The following is a 19,754-nucleotide window of genomic DNA, read 5'->3' as shown; positions in this document are numbered from 1 at the left end:
GTCTTAAACGTTCCCAGTGTGTCCGCCTCCACCACCTTGCCCGGCAACACATTCCAGGCCCCCACGACCCTCTGTGTGAAATATGTCCTTCTGATATCTGTGTTAAACCTCCCCCCCTTCACCTTGAACCTATGACCCCTCGTGAACGTCACCACCGACCCGGGGAAAAGCTTCCCACCGTTCACCCTATCTATGCCTTTCATAATTTTATACACCTCTATTAAGTCTCCCCTCATCCTCCGTCTTTCCAAGGAGAACAACCCCAGTTTCCCCAATCTCTCCTCATAACCAAGCCCCTCCATACCAGGCAACATCCTGGTAAACCTCCTCTGTACTCTCTCCAAAGCCTCCACGTCCTTCTGGTAGTGTGGCGACCAGAACTGGACGCAGTATTCCAAATGCGGCCGAACCAACGTTCTATACATCTGCAACATCAGACCCCAACTTTTATACTCTATGCCCCGTCCTATAAAGGCAAGCATGCCATATGCCTTCTTCACCACCTTCTCCACCTGTGACGTCACCTTCAAAGATCTGTGGACTTGCACACCCAGGTCCCTCTGCGTCTCTACACCCTTTATGGTTCTTCCATTTATCGTGTAGCTCCTCCCTACATTATTCCCACCAAAATGCATCACTTCGCATTTATCAGGATTGAACTCCATCTGCCATTTCCTTGCCCAAATTTCCAGCCTATCTATATCCTTCTGTAGCCTCTGACAATGTTCCTCACTATCTGCAAGTCCTGCCAGTTTTGTGTCGTCCGCAAACTTACTGATCACCCCAGTTACTCCTTCTTCCAGATCATTTATATAAATCACAAACAGCAGAGGTCCCAATACAGAGCCCTGCGGTACACCACTAGTCACAGGCCTCCAGCCGGAAAAAGACCCTTCCACTACCACCCTCTGTCTTCTATGACCAAGCCAGTTCTCCACCCATCTAGCCACCTCCCCCTTTATCCCATGGGATCCAACCTTTTTCACTAGCCTACCATGAGGGACTTTGTCAAACGCTTTACTAAAGTCCATATAGACAACATCCACGGCCCTTCCTTCGTCAACCATTTTGGTCACTTCTTCAAAAAACACCACCAGGTTCGTGAGGCATGACCTCCCTCTCACAAAACCATGTTGACTATCGTTAATGAGTTTATTCCTTTCTAAATGCGCATACATCCTATCTTTAAGAATCTTCTCCAACAACTTCCCCACCACGGACGTCAAGCTCACCGGCCTATAATTACCCGGGTTATCCTTCCTACCCTTCTTAAATAACGGGACCACATTGGCTATCCTCCAATCCTCTGGGACCTCACCTGTTTCAAGTTTGAATACAAAATTGGCTGAATAATAGGAAGCACAGAGTAATGGGAAGCAGATATTATTCGGGTTGAAGGAAGTTTTCCCCGGGGTCGGTATTGGGACTCTTGCTTTTCCTGATGGATATTAATGATCCAGATCTTGGTGTGCAGGGGACAATTTCAAAGATTGAGGATGACACAAAACTTGTAAGTATTGTAAACTGAAGAGGACAGTGTAGAACTTCAAGTAGCTGAAGTGGACAGATCAGTGGCCAATACGGAGAAGTGTGAGGTGATGCATTTTGGTAGGAAAAACATGGACAGACAATACAAAATAAGAGGTAAAATTCTTAAGGAGGTGCAGGCACAGAATGACCTGTGTGTGTACATGCATAGATCATTGAAGGTTTAGAGAGCAATTAATAGAGTATATAATATTCTGGGCTCTATTAATAGGGGCATAGAGTACAAGAGCAAGGAGTTTATGCTGAACTTGTACAAGACACTAGTTAGACCTCAGCTGGAATATTGTGTACAGTTCAGGGAGCCACACAATAGGAAGGATCTGCAGAAGAGGTTTACGAGAATGGTTCCAGGGATGATAGATTGGAGAGGTTTGGAGAGAAGAAGACTTGAGAGGAGATTTGATAGAGACATTCAAATCATGAGGAGGCTGGATAGAGTAGATAGGGAGAAACCGTTCTCTTTTGCAAAAGGATCAAGAATGCGTGCCAATGTTGTTCCTTTGTTTAAGAAGGGTAGCAAGAATAATCCAGGTAATTACAGGCCGGTGAGCCTTACATCAGTGGTAGGGAAATTATTGGAGAGGATTCTTCGAGACAGGATTTATTCCCACTTGGAAATAAGTGGACGTATTAGTGAGAGGCAACATGGTTTTGTGAAGGGGACGTCGTGTCTCACTAACTTGATCGAGTTTTTCGAGGAAGTGACGAAGATTATTGATGAGGGTAGGGCAGTGGATGTTTACATGGACTTCAGTAAGGCCTTTGACAAGGTCCCTCATGGCAGACTGGTGCAGAAGGTGAAGTCGCATGGGATCAGAGGTGAGCTGGCAAGGTGGATCCAAAACTGGCTCGGTCAAAGAGGGCAGAGGGTAGCAGTGGAAGAGTGCATTTCTGAATGGAGGGCTGTGACAAGTGGCGTTCCTCAGGGATCAGTCCTGGGACCTTTGCTGTTTGTAGTATATATAAATTATTTGGAGGAAAATGTAACTGGTTTGATTAGTAAGTTTGCGGACAACACAAAGATTGGTGGATTTGCGGATAGCGATGAGGACCGTCAGAAGATACAGCAGGATATAGATCGGATGGAGACTTGGGCAGAGAGATGGCAGATGGAGTTTAATCCGGCCAAATGTGAGGTAATGCATTTTGGAAGGTCTAATACAGATAGGAAATATACAGTAAATGGCAGAACCCTTAAGAGTATTGATAGGCAAAGGGATCTGGGTGTACAGGTACACAGGTCACTGAAAGTGGCAACGCAGGTGGAGAAGGTAGTCAAGAAGGCAAAAGGCATGCTTGCCTTCATCGGCCGGGGCATTGAGTGTAAAAATTGGCAAGTCATGTTGCAGCTCTATAGAACCTTAGTTAGGCCGTATTTGGAATATAGTGTTCAATTCTGGTCGTCACACTACCAGAAAGATGTGGAGGCTTTGAGGAGGGTACAGAAAAGATTTACCAGGATGTTGCCTGGTATGGAGGGCATTAGCTATGAGGAGAGGTTGGAGAAACTTGGTTTGTTCTCACTGGAATGACAAAGGTTGAGGGGCGACCTGATAGAAGTTACAAAATTATGAGAGGCATGGACAGAGTGGATAGTCAGAAGCTTTTTCCCAGGATGGAAGAGTCAATTACTAGGGGGCATAGGTTTAAAGTGCAAGAGGCAAGGTTTAAAGGAGATGTACGAGGCAGATTTTTATAGAGAGGGTGGTGGGTGTCTGGAACTCGCTACCAGGGGAGGTAGTGGAAGCGGATACGGTAGTGGCTTTTAAGGGGCGTCTTGACAAATACATGAATAGGATGGGAATAGAGGAATATGGTCCCCGGAAGGGTAGGGGGTTTTAGTTAAGTTGGGCAGCATGGTTAGTGCAGGCTTGGAGGGCTGAAGGGCCTGTTCCTGTGCTGTAGTTTTCTTTGTTCTTTGTTCTCTTTGTTTGAGAAGGCACAGATTTAAGGTGTTTCGCAAAAGAAGCAAATGTGATATGAGAAAATAGAGGTTTTCATACGAGTGGTTCTGGTCTGGAATTTACTGCCTGGAAGTGTGGTGGAGGCACCTTCAATCGAGGCATTCAAGAGGACATTGTTTCTATTCAAGCAATCTTACAATGTGCAGGAGTACAGGGAAAGGCGAGTGAAAGGCACTCAGTCGTGATGCTCATTTGGAGAGCTAGAGGCTTATGAAGACAAGGGGGGCAATGTGGAAGGAGGGAGGGAAAGGGCAAGACTTCACTATGGCAGGCAGAGGGGCAATGCGGTAGATGATGAAGGTGAACAATTGGAGGCAGAGGGAAGACTGATGGGAGGGAATCTGGACCCCAGCAAGGCTGCATGAAAAGCTCACAAACAAGGAGATCAAAGGGATACCACCATTTATTGGAGGGGAGTGGAAGAAGTCTCCAGATTCGGTGATTCGAGGTCCAAGTGCGCCTTGAGCACCTTGTAGGTGATGGGCTTGGGGAAAAGGTGGTTGAATTGAGGAACAGACTTCTTCTTGGGGCTGCTAGCCTTTTTTCCCTCTGGTTTGCTGAAACCCTGCACAGTCTGGTGAACACAGTAAGAGTTTTAACAACACCAGGTTAAAGTCCAACAGGTTTATTTGGTAGCAAACACCAAATGTGAAGACAGGTGGGCTGGAGAGAGTAATGTGAGTGTGCTGGACTGGTATCTAAAATGGCACCGGGACCTTCAAACTCACCAGCTAATGTTGGGTGGACGAATCAGCTATTAGCCCGTCAGGAGATTCGGAGGGGAATCTGCCTGTTTATAATTAATGAGGTTCCAAGCAAAGAATCTGGTGCAGGATCCTGCTATTCTGACCAGCAGGAAAGGCGCTGTCAGAGCCATGAACCCACTGCACTGAGGAGGAAGTCTCCAATCTCATTCGCTCCGCTACTGCTGGCAGCGAGAATGGAGAATTTGGCGCTCAACCAAAACTCCTTGCACTGCAGCGGAACTGGAGAATCCCAGTCGCGGGCGAGGTTGGAGAATTCTGACTTTAGTCTCAAAAACAGAGAATTCAACAGTCTGCCCAACAAAATGTTTGTGCCGACGTGATGTTCATTGCAGTTCAAAAGTAATTCCTTATGCAAAGTACCCTGGGATATTCTGACATGAATAAAGACAACTTGTAGGTGGAAGTATTGTTTCTAGGTGATCTAAAGTTTTAAAGGTTACAAGTGGATTGGCACTTGGGACTACGATGTTGTGGCCATTACGGAGACATGGGTAGAACAAGGACAGGAATGGTTGTTGGAAGTTCTGGGGTATAGATGTTTCAGTAAGTGTAGGGTAGCTGGTAAAAGAGGTGGAGGAGTGGCATTGTTAATCAAGGAGAGTGTAACGGCTGCAGAAAGGCATTTCGAAGGGGATCTGCCTACAGAGGTAATATGGGCTGAGGTTAGGAATAGGAAAGGAGCGGTCACGTTGTTAGGAGTTTACTATAGGCCCCCAAATAGTAATAGAGATGTGGAGCAAGAAATTGCTAAGCAGATTATGGATGGGTGTGGAGGTCACAGGGTAGTTGTCATGGGGGACTTTAACTTTCCAAATATTGATTGGAGCCTTTATAGGTCGAATAGTTCGGATGGGGCAGTTTTTGTGCAGTGTGTGCAGGAGGGGTTCCTGACACAATATGTGGATAAGCCGACAAGAGGTGGGGCCACATTGGATTTGGTAATGGGAAATGAACCGGGCCAAGTGTTGGATTTGGTTGAGGGAGAGCACTTTGAAGATAGTGACCACAATTCGGTGTCTTTTGTTATTGCAATGGAGAGGGAGAGGGCCATGCGGCAGGGCATAGTTTACAATTGGGGGAGAGGTAATTATGATGCAATCAGGCGGGAATTAGGAAGCATAGGATGGGAACAAAAATTGTCAGGGAAAGGCACTAATGAAAAGTGGAACTTTTTCAAGGAACAAATACTGCGTGTCCTTGATAGGTATGTCCCTGCCAGGCAGAGAGGAAATGGCCGAGTGAGGGAACCATGGTTCACAAAAGAGGTGGAATGTCTTGTCAAGAGGAAGAAGGAAGCATATGTAAGGTTGAGAAAACAAGGTTCAGTTGGCTCGATGGAGGGTTACAAGTTAGCAAGAAATGAGCTGAAAAAGGGGCTTAGGAGAGCTAGGAGGGGGCATGAGAAGTCCTTGGCGGGTCGGATCAAGGAAAACCCCAAGGCTTTTTACTCTTATGTGAGGAATAAAAGAATGACCAGGGTGAGGCTGGGGCCGGTCAAGGACGGCAGTGGGAATTTGTGCATGGAGTCAGAAGAGATAGGAGAGGTGATGAATGAATACTTTTCTTCGGTGTTCACCAAGGAGAGGGGCCATGTTTTTGAGGAAGAGAGGGTGTCACAGGCTGATAGGCTGGAGGAAGTAGATGTTCGGAGGGAAGATGTACTAGCAATTTTGAATAAACTGAAAGTTGATAAGTCCCCTGGGCCTGATGAAATATATCCTAGGATTCTTTGGGAGGCAAGGGATGAGATAGCAGAGCCTTAGGCATTGATCTTTGTGTCCTCACTGTCCACAGGGGTGGTGCCAGAGGACTGGAGAGTGGCGAATGTGGTTCCTCTGTTTAAGAAAGGGAATAGAAATGACCCTGGTAATTATAGGCCGGTTAGTCTTACTTCGGTGGTTGGTAAGTTGATGGAAAAGGTCCTCAGGGATATGATTTACGACCATTTAGAAAGATGCAGCTTAATCCGGGATAGTCAGCACGGATTTGTGAAGGGCAAGTCTTGCCTCACAAATTTGATAGAATTTTTTGAGGAGGTAACTAAGTATGTAGATGAAGGTAGTGCAGTTGATGTCATATACATGGATTTTAGTAAGGCGTTTGATAAAGTCCCCCATGGTCGGCTTATGAAGAAAGTAAGGATGTGTGGGATAGAGGGAAGTTTGGCCGATTGGATAGGTAACTGGCTATCTAACAGAAGACAGAGGGTGGTGGTGGATGGAAAATTTTCGGACTGGAAACCGGTTACCAGCGGAGTGCCACAGGGGTCAGTGCTTGGTCCTCTGCTATTTGTCATTTTTATAAATGACTTGGAGGAGGGGGCTGAAGGGTGGATCAGTAAATTTGCTGATGACACCAAGATTGGTGGAGTAGTGGATGAGGTGGAGGGCTGTTGTAGGCTGCAAAGAGATATAGATAGGATGCAGAGCTGGGCTGAAAAATGGCAAATGGAGTTTAACCCTGACAAATGCGAGGTGATTCATTTTGGTAGGACAAATTTAAATGTAGATTACAGGGTCAAAGGTAGGGTTCTGAAGAATGTGGAGGAACAGAGAGATCTTGGGGTTCATATCCATAGGTCTCTGAAGGTTGCCACTCAAGTGGATAGAGCCGTGAAGAAGGCCTATAGTGTATTGGCATTCATTAACAGAGGGATTGAGTTTAAGAGCCGTGGGGTTATGCTGCAACTGTACAGGACCTTGGTGAGACCACATTTGGAATATTGTGTGCAGTTCTGGTCACCTCACTACAAGAAGGATGTGGAGACACTGGAAAGAGTGCAAAGGAGATTTACCAGGATGCTTCCTGGTTTGGAGGGTAGGTCTTATGAGGAAAGGTTGAGGGAACTTGGGCTTTTCTCTTTAGAGCGGAGGAGGTTGAGAGGAGACTTGATAGAGGTTTATAAGATGATGAGGGGGATCGATAGAGTGAACGTTCAAAGACTATTTCCTCGGGTGAATGGAGTGGTAACTAGGGGACATAACTATCGGGTTCATGGTGGGAGATATAGGAAGGATGTCCGAGGTAGGTTTTTTACTCAGAGAGTGGTTGGGGTGTGGAATGGACTGCCTGCAGTGATAGTGGAGTCAGAAACTTTAGGAACCTTTAAGAAGCTATTGGATAGGCACATGGAGTACTTCGGGATGATAGGGAGGAAATAGCTTGATCTGGGTTTCAGACAAAGCTCAGCACAACAACGTGGGCCGAAGGGCCTGTTCTGTGCTGTACTGTTCTATGTTCTAAGTGGAATAGTAATATTGCAATCTCACCTAGATTCCTATTTTCATTATTGCGGGGAAGTTGTTGGAATAGCAGCTGTGTTCCAGCTTGTGCAGGACTTTGAACAGTGCAATCAGGTTTTTGTCATGACTAATATTCTACGTGGCTTTGGAAAAGGGTGGAGACCAGTGGGTTTGGTTAGTTGGGGAATGCATTCTCCAATCCTTTAGGATGCATAAAAAGTGCTTTGAATTGGAAAACAAACACCTCGCTTTATTAAATTGTCCAATGATTTTTTTAAATTTGTGTGTTCTGGGTTATAATTTCACCTATAACCATATAACTAACAGGAACACTAGATTTTCAATGAGATGGTAGTTTCTAGCTTTCAATATGCAGAAATACATGCAATTTTCAACAAACAAAGCAGGTTAATCCAGCCCAATTAGTCCATTTTGTTGTTTACTCCACATGCAAGCAAATAGTTCCATTCAAGTTATCCACCTCTTCTCTTACTGAACAGAACACAATCCAAAATTGAAGCATGTGGAACAATATTACCAACTTTCAACGATTCTATTAAAAAAAAAATTGTCTTTAACAGATGGAAATATTTAGGTCAGGTAGCATTTGTGGCGAGAAAAGCAGAGTTCACTTTACTAACCTGAACTCTGTTTGTCTCTCTCTCCACAGATGTTGTTGCCTGACCTGCTGAGTATTTGGAGCATTTTCTGTTTTTATTTCAGATTCTCAACATCTGCAGAATTCTGTTTTTGGCGCCTTTTCTCTCTCTTTCCATCTAACCAGCTTTTAGTTTAGGTTTCAATCCTCTTTATCTTCTCTAATAATATTCATATAATGCCTTGTCAAAAGCTTCCCCAAAGTCCCTTTCACTCCATCCAGTATGTATCCTCTACCTTTCTACCTTCCTACATTCCAGTACGTATCCTCTACCTTCCTACCTTCCCGAAGAATTCTGCGGTTTTTCCACTACTACCATCCCATTTGAAATGTGTGATGGCTACTTCTAATGTTTTCACTTCATCTAGAAAGTTGGCAATTGCATCCTTATTTGAAGGCGTTTTAAATTTTTTTCTCTGCCACAGATGTTAGGCAATTGAACTGTAATTACCACGATTAGCTCTGTCTGAAAAATTGGTACTACATCAATTACTTTTCAGCTCTCTGGCATAGATCCACGTTCAACAGATCCTTGAAATATAATGACACAAACTGGACGGTGCATTAAACAGTTACATTAGTAACAGTTATGCACATAATTGTTTAAAAAAGATCTATTCTTCAGTGTTTCCCTTGCTATTACCCTACCTCTATTTTCTGATGAGCTGCAATTAAGGCCTCAAATGCTGATCCATGTTAATTCCCCCATTCATATTGGTCTCCTGTTCACACAATGCTCCACAAGTTCCCACTTCCTACTCTCTGTCTTTCTGAACAGCTGCCCTTAACCTCTACTCGTTGCTTTCTGTATTGCAGTCAGCTAGCTAAATAATCTGTTGTTTGTCCCCTGCCTCTGCATGCTCTGATCTTACTCATTAGTCTCTTCAGTACTTTATCGAAGGCCTTTTGACCATTTTGATAAATTGCATCTACTATTTTACCCTTGTCTACTCTCCCTGCCGCCTGTTTAAAAAAATCAGTGAGTTGGTCCATCAACATTTTCCCTTTTTGAAATTCATGCCGACTACTCATTGTTTTGTTTTTGAGATTTATTCTGTTTTCTTTTAAATGGAGACTTTATTATACTTCTTACCACCAACCTTAAGCTAACTGATGATAGATGCTTGGATGTGTCTCCCCTAAATATTGGTATAATGTTTGCTATCAGTCCTACAACACAACACAACATGTTATGAAATCTGTAATAGGAGGCCCTGTCTCTTCCCTTGGTCCTTTTAAGATAAAATTACCTTCAATCACAGGTTTTATCCTCGCTCAGTTTGATAGTTTATTTAATATTTCTCCTCCTTTCATTGTAAATGTGATTTATACCATTTCCAATCACATGTTTCAATATCATGTCCCCCTGATTTGCCTCCCTGGTAAATACCAAAGCTAAGTAATTATTTACCATTTCTGCCATTTTGCTGTCACTGCCTGTGCTTGGTATCCTCTTCATCGCTTGGGTAAGAATTAAGTTGTGAGAAGGATACAAAAAGTCTGCAAAGAGAAATAGACAGGTTAAGCGAATGGACAAAATTTGGCAAATGGAGTATGATATAAGAAAATATCAGGTTGTCCACTTTAGTGGGAAGAACAGAAAAGCAGAATTTTATTTAATGGAAAAGGACTGTAGAATTCTGCAGTAGAGATATAGATATCTTTGGGCTTGAATCACAAAAAGATAGCATGCAAATATGGCAAGTAATTCAGAAAGCAAATTGAATATTAACCTTTAGTGCAAGGGGAATGGAGTATAACGTAGGGAATGTTGCTTCATTGGTACAGGACATTGGTGAGACTGCACCCACAGTACAATTTGGTCTCCTTATTTAAGGAGGGATATACTTGCAATGGAGGCAATTCCAAGAAGCTTTACTGGGTTAATTCCTCGGCTGAGAGGGTTGTATTATGAGGATAGGTTGAGTAGGTTGGACGTGTGCTCATTGATGTTTAGAAGAATGAGAGGTGACCTTATTAAAACACATAAGATTCGGAGAGTACTTGATGTTGCTCCTTGTGGGGGAATCTAGGACCAAGGCAAATCATTTCAGAATAAAGGATCTCCCATTAAAGCAGGGATAAGGAGGAATTTCTTCTATGAGGGTCATTAATCTTTTGAATTCTCTTCCGCAGAGACCAGTGGAGGCTAGGTCACTGAATGAATTCAAGGCTGAATTAGACAGATTTTTGATTTACCGAGGGAGTCTAGGCTTGTAGGGTTCAGGCAGGAAAGTAGAGTTCAGGCAACAATTCGATTAGCCATGACCTTATTTAATGGCTGAGCAGTCTCAAGGGGTTAATTAGCCTACTCCTGCTCTTATTTTTTTATGTTTTCATGCTCTTATGTTCCTACTGGTCTTATTCCTATTCTGACCTCTATTTATTTACGTGCCTATAGAACATTTTACTATTTTGTTTTATGTTCCTTGGTAACTTAATGTCATGTTTGTATTTGCCTTCCTAATTGTTTTTTGACCTCCTTCCTAAAGTCGCTGTATTCTCCCTTACCGTGATTTCTTCTGCTATTCATGTTTTTTTTGTGTGGCTCTTTTTTTTATTCTGTCTTCTCTTTGTATCTTTATTTATCCATGGTATCTCAGTTTTTGTTTATTTCTGTTTCTCGGTGGAAGATATATTTTCTTTACTCTGTTGCACAGTTGTCTTGCAATGTAAGGTACAGGTCGATTACCTCAAATCCAGCTACCCAAAAACCGGACATTTTTTTTCCCGCACTCGAGTGGCTTAGTGAACCTTGACCCCACCTGACCCTGCTCGGGACAGTTCAGGGAATTGCTGCATTGAATATTTCCTGTGTTCTGGGTGGCTGAGCGAACCTTCACCCCATCCGCCCCAGAGAGAAGATTGATCATGTTGTACCCCCATTCACTGAACTAATACGTTCCGATCTTCTTCCTGAAAACCGGCAAGTTCCGAAATCTGTTACAAACCTGGTCCCGAGGTTGCACGATTTGACGTACTCTACCCATATTGTCAACTGTGAGGAGAGGAGTGTTAAACTTCAAAAGGATGTTGATAGGCTGATGGAATAGGTGGACATGTGTCAGATGAAATTTAATGCAGAGGTGTGTGAAGTGATTCATTTGGTGGAAAGAATGAAGAGAGACAATATAAAATGAAGGATACTAAAAGATGTGCAGGAGCAGGGGAACCTAGGGGTATACGTACACAAATCATGGCAGGACAGACTGAGAAAGTGCTCAATAAAATATTTGTGATTCTGGGCTTTATAAATAGGGGCACAGTACAAAACATTATGATAAATACTGGTTTGACTTCAACTGGAGTATTCTGTCCGGTTCCGGGCATCACGCATTTGGAAAGATGTGAAGGCATTGGAGAGGGTGCCGCAAAGATTCAAGAGAATGGCTCCAGGGACGAGGAAATTCAGTTATGAGGGTAAGTTGGAAAAGCTGAAGCTATTTGCCTTGGAGAAGAGAAGGCTGAGAGGAGATTTGATAGAAGTATTCAAAATCATGAGGGATCTGGACGGAGTAGATAAGGAGGAACTGTTTCCAATGGTGGAAGGGTCAAGAACCGATTTAAGATGATTAGCAGAATAAGCAATGGTGACATGAGGAAAATCTTATTTTCACGCGGCGAGTGATTAAGATCTGACATGCACTGCCTGAGAGTGAGGTGGAGGCAGTTACAACTGAGGTTTTCAAAAGAGAATTGGATAATTATCTGGAGAAAAGAATTGCAAGGGAACTGCAGACGAGGGGACTGAAGTGAGTTGTCCTTGCAGGGAGCTGACACAGATAAGGCTCTGTGCTGTAATCACTCCATGATTCTATGTTTCCCATTGCTATTCTACACCATTGATAATATTATCAATTTTATTTTTCCCATATTCTATTCTCAGCCCCTCAAAATTGGCTATCCTCAAATCTGCTATCTAGATTTCTGTCATCCTTCTCAATTTCTGTCTTAAAACTTATTGTGTTATAGAGTATCCAGTGGGCTTAATTCATCATGGTCTTGCTGTATTTTTAAAATTGTTCTCTTATAACATCATTCAGAACAAAATCCAGACTTGATGTTAATAGCATTAAGTGAGAAATTAATCAAATGTAATGCTCATCTTACCCTGAATACTTATCAAACTGGATTAGATTTCTACTGGCTAAGAGCTCCAGTATGCATGTGGCAAGCGCATTTTGGCCTGTGTAACTTTTATGCACTTTACTAAATCTTTGGCGAGTTTTTATTTAATCTTACATTCATAATATTTAGCAGTGTCCTTGATAAAGGTGTAAAATGGGAAATTCGTCACCATAGTGTATCCTCCATCGAATTAGATTGGTAGATGTTTGAATTACTTAACCGAGTACTACTAAACATTTAATTTTGATAAAGTCATGCCTCAGAAATCCAGTTTCAAGAACAATTTTGTTATTTCATTGTGCAGTGCTATTGTACCCCCATGTTTGCAACGTCTTTTATTTTTCCCCTTAATCTTATCTGACCACTAAAGATCTTCTTTTGGATTACATTATTGGGGATTGGGCAGCATGGAAACTTTAAAGTTAAACAGAGTTCAGCAACATCAAGAAGGTAGTGAAGCTTCCTCCAGAGAAATAGAGCCACATCTCGTGTGATTTTTGTCTCTTATTCCTGGGAACAGGATAACACTGGTGGCAAACTTCAGTGTCAGATGGTGCCAGATGCAGGGGCCATCCTTTAAGTATGGATTATCTCCTGAAATTCAGAAACGTTTGTGACCTGTTTCAGAAGTTCTCACGCATTTTTAGACTCATAGCAGATGTGCAGTTGTTGAAGGGCTTCCACTACTCCTCTGAGTTTGCTCCATCGGGGAACAGGAAAAAATTGAATCTTTACAAATAATCATTTCAACTTTGAAGGAAACAAAAATATAATATACACAGAAACAAACCATCTTTGAAAGTGTAGCAGTGATATATTTGCCTTGTGATCTTGATAAATTCCGAGTTTTGAAACCTGTAGTTGCTACTTAAGTAAAAATTATTTTTTCTTGGCACATTTTCAAACTCTTCTGTCTCCATGATTGCTATTTGATTAGATTTGATTTATTATTGTTACATGTATTAGTATACAGTGAAAAGTATTGTTTCTTGCGCGCTATACAGGCAAAGCATACTGTTCATAGAGAAGGAAATGAGAAAATGCAGAATGTAGTGTTACGGTCATAGCTAGGGTGTCGAGAAAAATCAACTTAATGCAAGGTGGGTCCATTCAAAAGTCTGATGGCAGCAGGGAAGAAGCAGTTCTTGAGTCGGTTGGTACATGACCTCGGACTTTTGTATCTTTTTCCCGGAAGAAGGTGGAAGAGAGAATATCGGGGGTGTGTGGGGTTCTTAATTTTGCTGGCTGCTTTGCCGAGGCAGCGGGAAGTGTAGACAGAGTCAATGGATGGGAGGCTGGTTTGCATGAAGGACACGCATTTCTGGATTAGAAAATCATAATTAGGAGACACGAAAGTATTCACATTTTTATAGTGTGTTCAAGGTAAAACTTGTTAGCATGTTCACTTATGACTATTTTGAGAATTAGTCCGAAAGTCAATACACGTTTATAATAAGTCGAGAAATTAGTTGGAACACATCCTGAGTTTGTAAAGATGTTTTATTTTCTAACATGCAAAAGAACATCAGTTCATTTGAACTGTTACAGTGGATTAAATTCAGATCTATTATATAATTTAGAAAATACAGATAAATTGTAGTCCGAAGTGGATTAAACGTTTGCAAAATTGTGGTGAACAAAATAGTGGCCTATAGAACTGACAGGCAAATCTGTAATTGCAATGGCTGTCAATTCATAGGTCATAGTCCTGTACACCTTCACCTTATTTAAAATCAGCAACACTACGGAGTTGGTTACTTTGTAGAAGCAATGTGCCTTCAATAGGGAAGGGATCCTTGATATGTAAGTGCCCATCGAAAGTAACAGCAGCTCCACTGGAAGCCAGTGCCATCCAAATGGAGTTGCTGTTACACCTGATGCACACTGTTGTTCTCTTGTCTTTTTAATGACTTTTTCATGCTGTATTTACTCTTCCAAAATCATGATAATGTAATTGTTCTTTCCATTGTTGAAGCTGATCTGTGGTAGAAACATAGTGTTATCAATTGTATTAAATAGATTAGCATATTATCTTACACACTTATTTGTAGAGGATGTTGATTTCTAATGAGACAATGGCATAAGAACAGGAGGACTGTTTTAAAAAGGTGTTAACCGTTTCATTTTACTACCAAGCACACATTAGATTTTAGGGTGTTTGGAGGACCTCCAGAATGACTCAGAACATTAGGGGAAACACAAGAATCGCAATTTAGAGCTTGGATAAAAGAGTGTACATGCATAGTTCTATAATCCTAATGTACAGACATAGTTCTATAATCCTAAATATGACTTTGGTCTAATTATTCAACATTATGCTAAAGTTCAAAAGTAGAAACTATTAAAATAAATGGAATATATGCTTCACAAAAGGGGAATAAAGATTTCTGATAGTCTGGGTGTAGTCATACATTCTTCATGGACATCCAGAACAGATTTGGATACAAGGTTGAGAAGATTGAAATAGGAGAGGGACAAGCCTTGTTGGGCTGATTGATCTTTGATGTGGTGATGGCAATCTCGGAGCCACAATCAGGGTTTAAAAACTTGCTAAAAATGAGCTGGGATTTGTTCTGCAAATGTAACTACAGGTCATCCAACATAAGTTTTGTTAATATACTCAGCTAAACTTCCAAAGATGCCAATGTGAGTTCATTAACACTGTTGTGTATCTATCTTACAAGTTGATGTGCTAAGTGCCAACATTCTGTGTTCTGAGGCACTTAATATTGGCGTTTACATTTACTCAGTTTAGGCAAACTGAGGACCAAAGTTAATGTGATTACTTAAAAATAAATTCCTTTTTAACAAACGCCCATGAAATTATGCGCTGTGATATGATTTTATTGAAGCTCAACATGTTCTTTTGAAATTGTCATTTTAAAGAAAAGACTAATTAACCTGTTTAGAATAATGCATTCCAGTATGTTACTATCCCATGGTGGAATCTTAAGCGCTCAGTGATCAACGGTATAATATTTCAAGTGTTTTTGCTATATTTTTTAGTTGGTGCACAGCAAAATGTGTAACATGAAATCTATAAATTTGAGTAGAAGATTATATAAATGAGACAAAGTACAATAAATCTAATTGGAACAAACCAACAACCCTTTCACTTCCATTATTAGCTTTGTTGAGTTCAAAAAATGTCAAGATAAAACGTAAACTAATAACACAAACATTAGTGCAGCCATATAAGTTTCTGTATCTCTACAAAGCACCTGCCTTAACATTATAGCTAGATAAGGAAAATAATCCTTACAATCAAAGAAGCTTTGAAGAAGAAATATTTTATGTCCTGCAGTTAGAAATAGTATCTTAAAGGTAACAGGCAGATATTCCGAACACACCATAGACTTGGATCTTCACACATCTCTTGTTTTAGAATTACAAATCTGCCATTAAATTTCTGGCTGTCATTTCCATTTTAATACATACAAGCAAACTATTACTCACATGCAATAAGATCAATTACTTGAGATTTTCTTGCATTTGCATGGAACTTACTCATTGTTTCAGAAGAGTGGGTTTGCTTAGTTACCTGTGTATCCACTTGAACAGGGTAGAAATGTCGTTGTTGGAAGTTATCTTGTCTGTCTGGTTCTCTACCCTCAGTCTTGAAAGACAGTCATGGGGAAGACCATATATAGTTCACTTCCAACTTCCATCTGCAAGTAACCAGTCTATTGCTGCTATGTTTCTACCCTGTAGATAAGCATTCTGCACAGTCACTATCAATCTATAAACTTATTGGCTGGTGTCATGGTAGCTGTATTACCTCATTCCCTTTGCCGTTGAAACCAAGTGAAAGTCACGTAATTCCAGAACTCCTCCTTGTTATGGCCTGTAAACCTGGGGCAAAGTTTTTCCAATCAGCTAATTACTTGCATTGGAAGAAATAACTTGTTGGCTTTAGGTTGCATAAACTTGTTTTATGCTGAAACTTACACTTTATAATTTCCAATGCTTCTGTTAGTTGACTTTTATTGATTCTGCAGCTTTCTTTCCCTGCTATTGAATATTTGTTCAAAAAGTCAATAATCCAACACTGCTTTTTAGCCTTGAGTTTTATGGCACAGTAATATTGTGGTTTGACTGTTCAAGAGGGCAGAGGTATATGTGCTAAAACTTTTGGGAGATAGACGCCATGTGTCTTAGAAACACATATTGACAATAACTACTCAATTGAACTCTTATAACAACCATAAGTTTGCATAAAAATGAAATTTACTTTTAATTTTATTGTGCACACTTTAGACAACATGACTTCAACTGTAGCCATAAATTGAGAATAAGAACCCAACTTAAAAATAAACTAGAAAATAAAGAAGTTGGCATCAGTAAAAGTGACCATGAAGTTGTTGGTTATCACAAAAATTCAACTGGTTCGTTGTGGGAACGAAACTTGTTTTTACCTGGCCCAGTCTAGATTTGACTGCAGTCTCCCACAAATGTCGTTGACTCATAGCTGTCACCTCAACAGTTCTTGCAAAATGTAACAAATCGCTCAGCTCTGCTGGAGATGGACAATGAATGGCAGCCTTGACAGCGATGCCCTCATCCTGAGAATGAATAAAAGAAAATTCAGCAGTATTTCTTTTCAGTTGCAGACATTGTTTAGAGCTTTTTCATCCAGTGGAAAGCAATGAAAAAGAAATTTCACTTTTGCGTCTCTTTAAAAAAGCACTATGGACCTTTGGCTGATGTGGAAGTTAATAAATGTGGGTTAATGATTATCCATGCTGCAAATATTTAATAACTCTACTTTGTACACCCAGTGCAACCAACATGAATTCAAATATCTTGAAGGGAGTTTTTTGAAATACATGTGCGATATGAATTTTTATTTCAGTAATTTAGTTTATGAGGTACCAAAGCTGAAAAATAAGTGAATTTTTCAAATTGAAAGGAGCTAATTTTCTTTTAATTTAGTGAATTTGAAAACAAATAAGGGTGCTGCAAAGCTAAATTTATTTTGTAGTGACTTTACCATTTTGGTGATTTGATCAGCTGCTTAAAGGGAGCAAGTCCAGATGAGAAATTGAGCAGCTATTAGAGGAGGGTCATGATGGCTGTCAGTGAGAGAAATGAAAGGAGCTGTTCCAAAAGTATAAAAAATATTGGGCCCATGTCGGTGAAATTGTGTCATTTAATTTGTGCTTGCCAAGCAATTTATTTGGTATGGGTGTCCTGATCCCCTTAGGAACTATTTGTTTGGAATGATTGACTTTTGGCTGTCATAGAAACGGAATCTTTTCAGCAGAATTTGGTACAGGACCACACAATGCCTTGAGGTGTGCAAACTCATGCCACTTGGTGTACAATTGGATAATTGAGGACGGTAAAGGACATTTTATGCAAAGGAATTTGGAGAGAATGGGAAAATCCTTCACAATCAGCTCAGCGATGGTCTTTTCCCTTTGGTTTGGTGTTTATTGTTTCTGCCTTTTGGTGTGTTACTAGCTTAAAGGTTCAAATTAATACTACAGATATTCTATTAATTAAACAGTACATTTGATTTTCTCATTCCATTATATCTATTAATGTACAGCATTGAAAACTGATCAAATTTAACAAATTGTTGAATTGATTCAATTTTAATTCTGTTAATGAATTTTGAGTGAGTTAAATTCACACCCATGGTGTTGCTTCAAGGAGTTACTGCATGCCTTTTGTAAATATGGTTGCTATTTACCAGGAAATGACTGAGGCTTGCAGTATGCTTTTCATCCTTGTACCGAGAATTGGTGACTTTAATCTCAAGAGTTTAAACACATGTTACTTTTTGTACAGAACATGTGAGAATTTATTGAATGTTCATTACATTGTGGTCATTTCTCTTAATTGGCTTATGTCCAATTTCCTTCCTACCTCTTCCTAGTCCAAAAAAAAGGGAAACAGAAGCACATATGTTGAATGTCAACGAAATACAGAAATCTCTTTTTAAGAATTTAATTCAAAAGTCCAATTCTGGATTCAAGTAAACTTGCTATTTGTCAATATGATTGCCAAACCAGATGTACCTCTTCCTGCACAGATATACAAGGGAGCACCTTATCAAACTGGTAGAAGAACATGGTACTGACTGTTGGTGGACTCTACCTTTGGACCAACTCCTGACTAAGGAAGTTTTAAAAAAGGTTAGTACACTCTGAAGAGGTCATACACTCATACACATTACAAGAAGAAGTGTAAAACTTCAAACTACTGTACTGACTATTGAATGGGAGTCCCATGCATCTTAGATGTTAATTACAGGAAAGTTACTTATTAAGAAACTTGTTGGAATATAAAAGGAAATGAACATAAGACATAATACATTTGCATTATTATCTTTCAGCCATGTAAAAATGAGCAAATTAAAACTATCCTCAGTCTGTCTAAAATAATATAAAAATTGACCAAAGGTAAATCGGTTTAATTTTAACAACTATCTAAACCCCAAAACAGATTCCTGCAAAACAAAAACCATTGGAAAGTACTAAACTGTTCTAGAACAACCACCTTTCCTTAGTCCTTTTGGTTAATGTTAAACAGATAATGATTTCATATTGTAAGCTGACAATATAGTTCATGGTACATATTGGTTTTTTAGTTTGGGAGTGCAGAATTGAATTTTAGTTCTCTTTTCCCCTTGCCAGCACCAATCATTTTTCATAGCCATACATCAATTTTACAAATTTGTATTTTAAACTGATATATCTATGAACCTAAATGAGCTGTGAGCCATGAAGCACTTCTAAGCTAAATCATCTGATTTATCCAAGATGTATGTTTTTGCTTTTTCCCTCAGATATATTTAATGCAAACTGACGCCAGTAAAGTAGATATATTGCAGTTTGCACAGTACAGTTTATAAATACCAGGGTTGGGAATCATGCAGCGACAAAAACAATAAAAGCAGATTCGTCCATTTTGTTTGTTTACTCAGCCTTCATTTTCAAATGATTTAATGCTGTTATCCAAATGAGGGAAACCATTTATATGTTGTCCTTTCCGCAATTTGACCGATTGCAAAGGTCGTGGAGATATATTTGGCATCTCGTTTCATTGTCTATTATGAGCAGTGCCAGTATCCGGTTTTAGGCTGCCTTCATTCTGCTGTAGGTTCCATCAGGCAGTAGGTACTCAGTCTGGTGCTCCAAATCATCTGTTGAGTTTATATTAAGTATCTGGAATGCCAGGACATGATCTTAGAAGAACAGATTGTATAATAGTATTGTGATGCATTTGAAATTTTTGGAGCTTTAACAAGAGCTCAGAGGTCAGCTAAAGTAGAAATTCAACAAGAATTTCTTGTCAAAAGTACCAAAGCTAAGAGCACATTCCCAGAGGCTGGGATAGTTGGGAGGGACAAATATTAGAATCCAGAATTCAGTTGAGTCAACATGGAAGAGAAGTCTTGCAGGAGACTCAGAAGCTTCTTCAGTGTTTTCACTATTCTCCC

The 19,754-nt window shown here is 40.4% G+C and overlaps 1 protein-coding gene across 2 annotated transcripts in view; it reads left to right on the top strand.

Moving 5' to 3' along the window:
* iars2 (isoleucyl-tRNA synthetase 2, mitochondrial) overlaps window positions 1-19,754 on the top strand; it is an 82,286-nt gene that overhangs the window by 18,046 nt on the left and 44,486 nt on the right. For both annotated transcript variants that reach the window (XM_078229763.1, XM_078229764.1), the window contains exon 13: window positions 18,345-18,447. In XM_078229763.1, the coding sequence (XP_078085889.1) occupies window positions 18,345-18,447 (103 nt within the window). The remainder of the gene's footprint in view (window positions 1-18,344; window positions 18,448-19,754) is intronic.

The sequence above is a fragment of the Mustelus asterias genome, chromosome 15, assembly GCF_964213995.1.
Source record: "Mustelus asterias chromosome 15, sMusAst1.hap1.1, whole genome shotgun sequence".
NCBI lineage: Eukaryota > Metazoa > Chordata > Chondrichthyes > Carcharhiniformes > Triakidae > Mustelus > Mustelus asterias.
The sequence above is the reverse complement of the archived record's forward strand: the minus strand, read 5'-3'. Positions and strand labels throughout refer to the sequence as shown.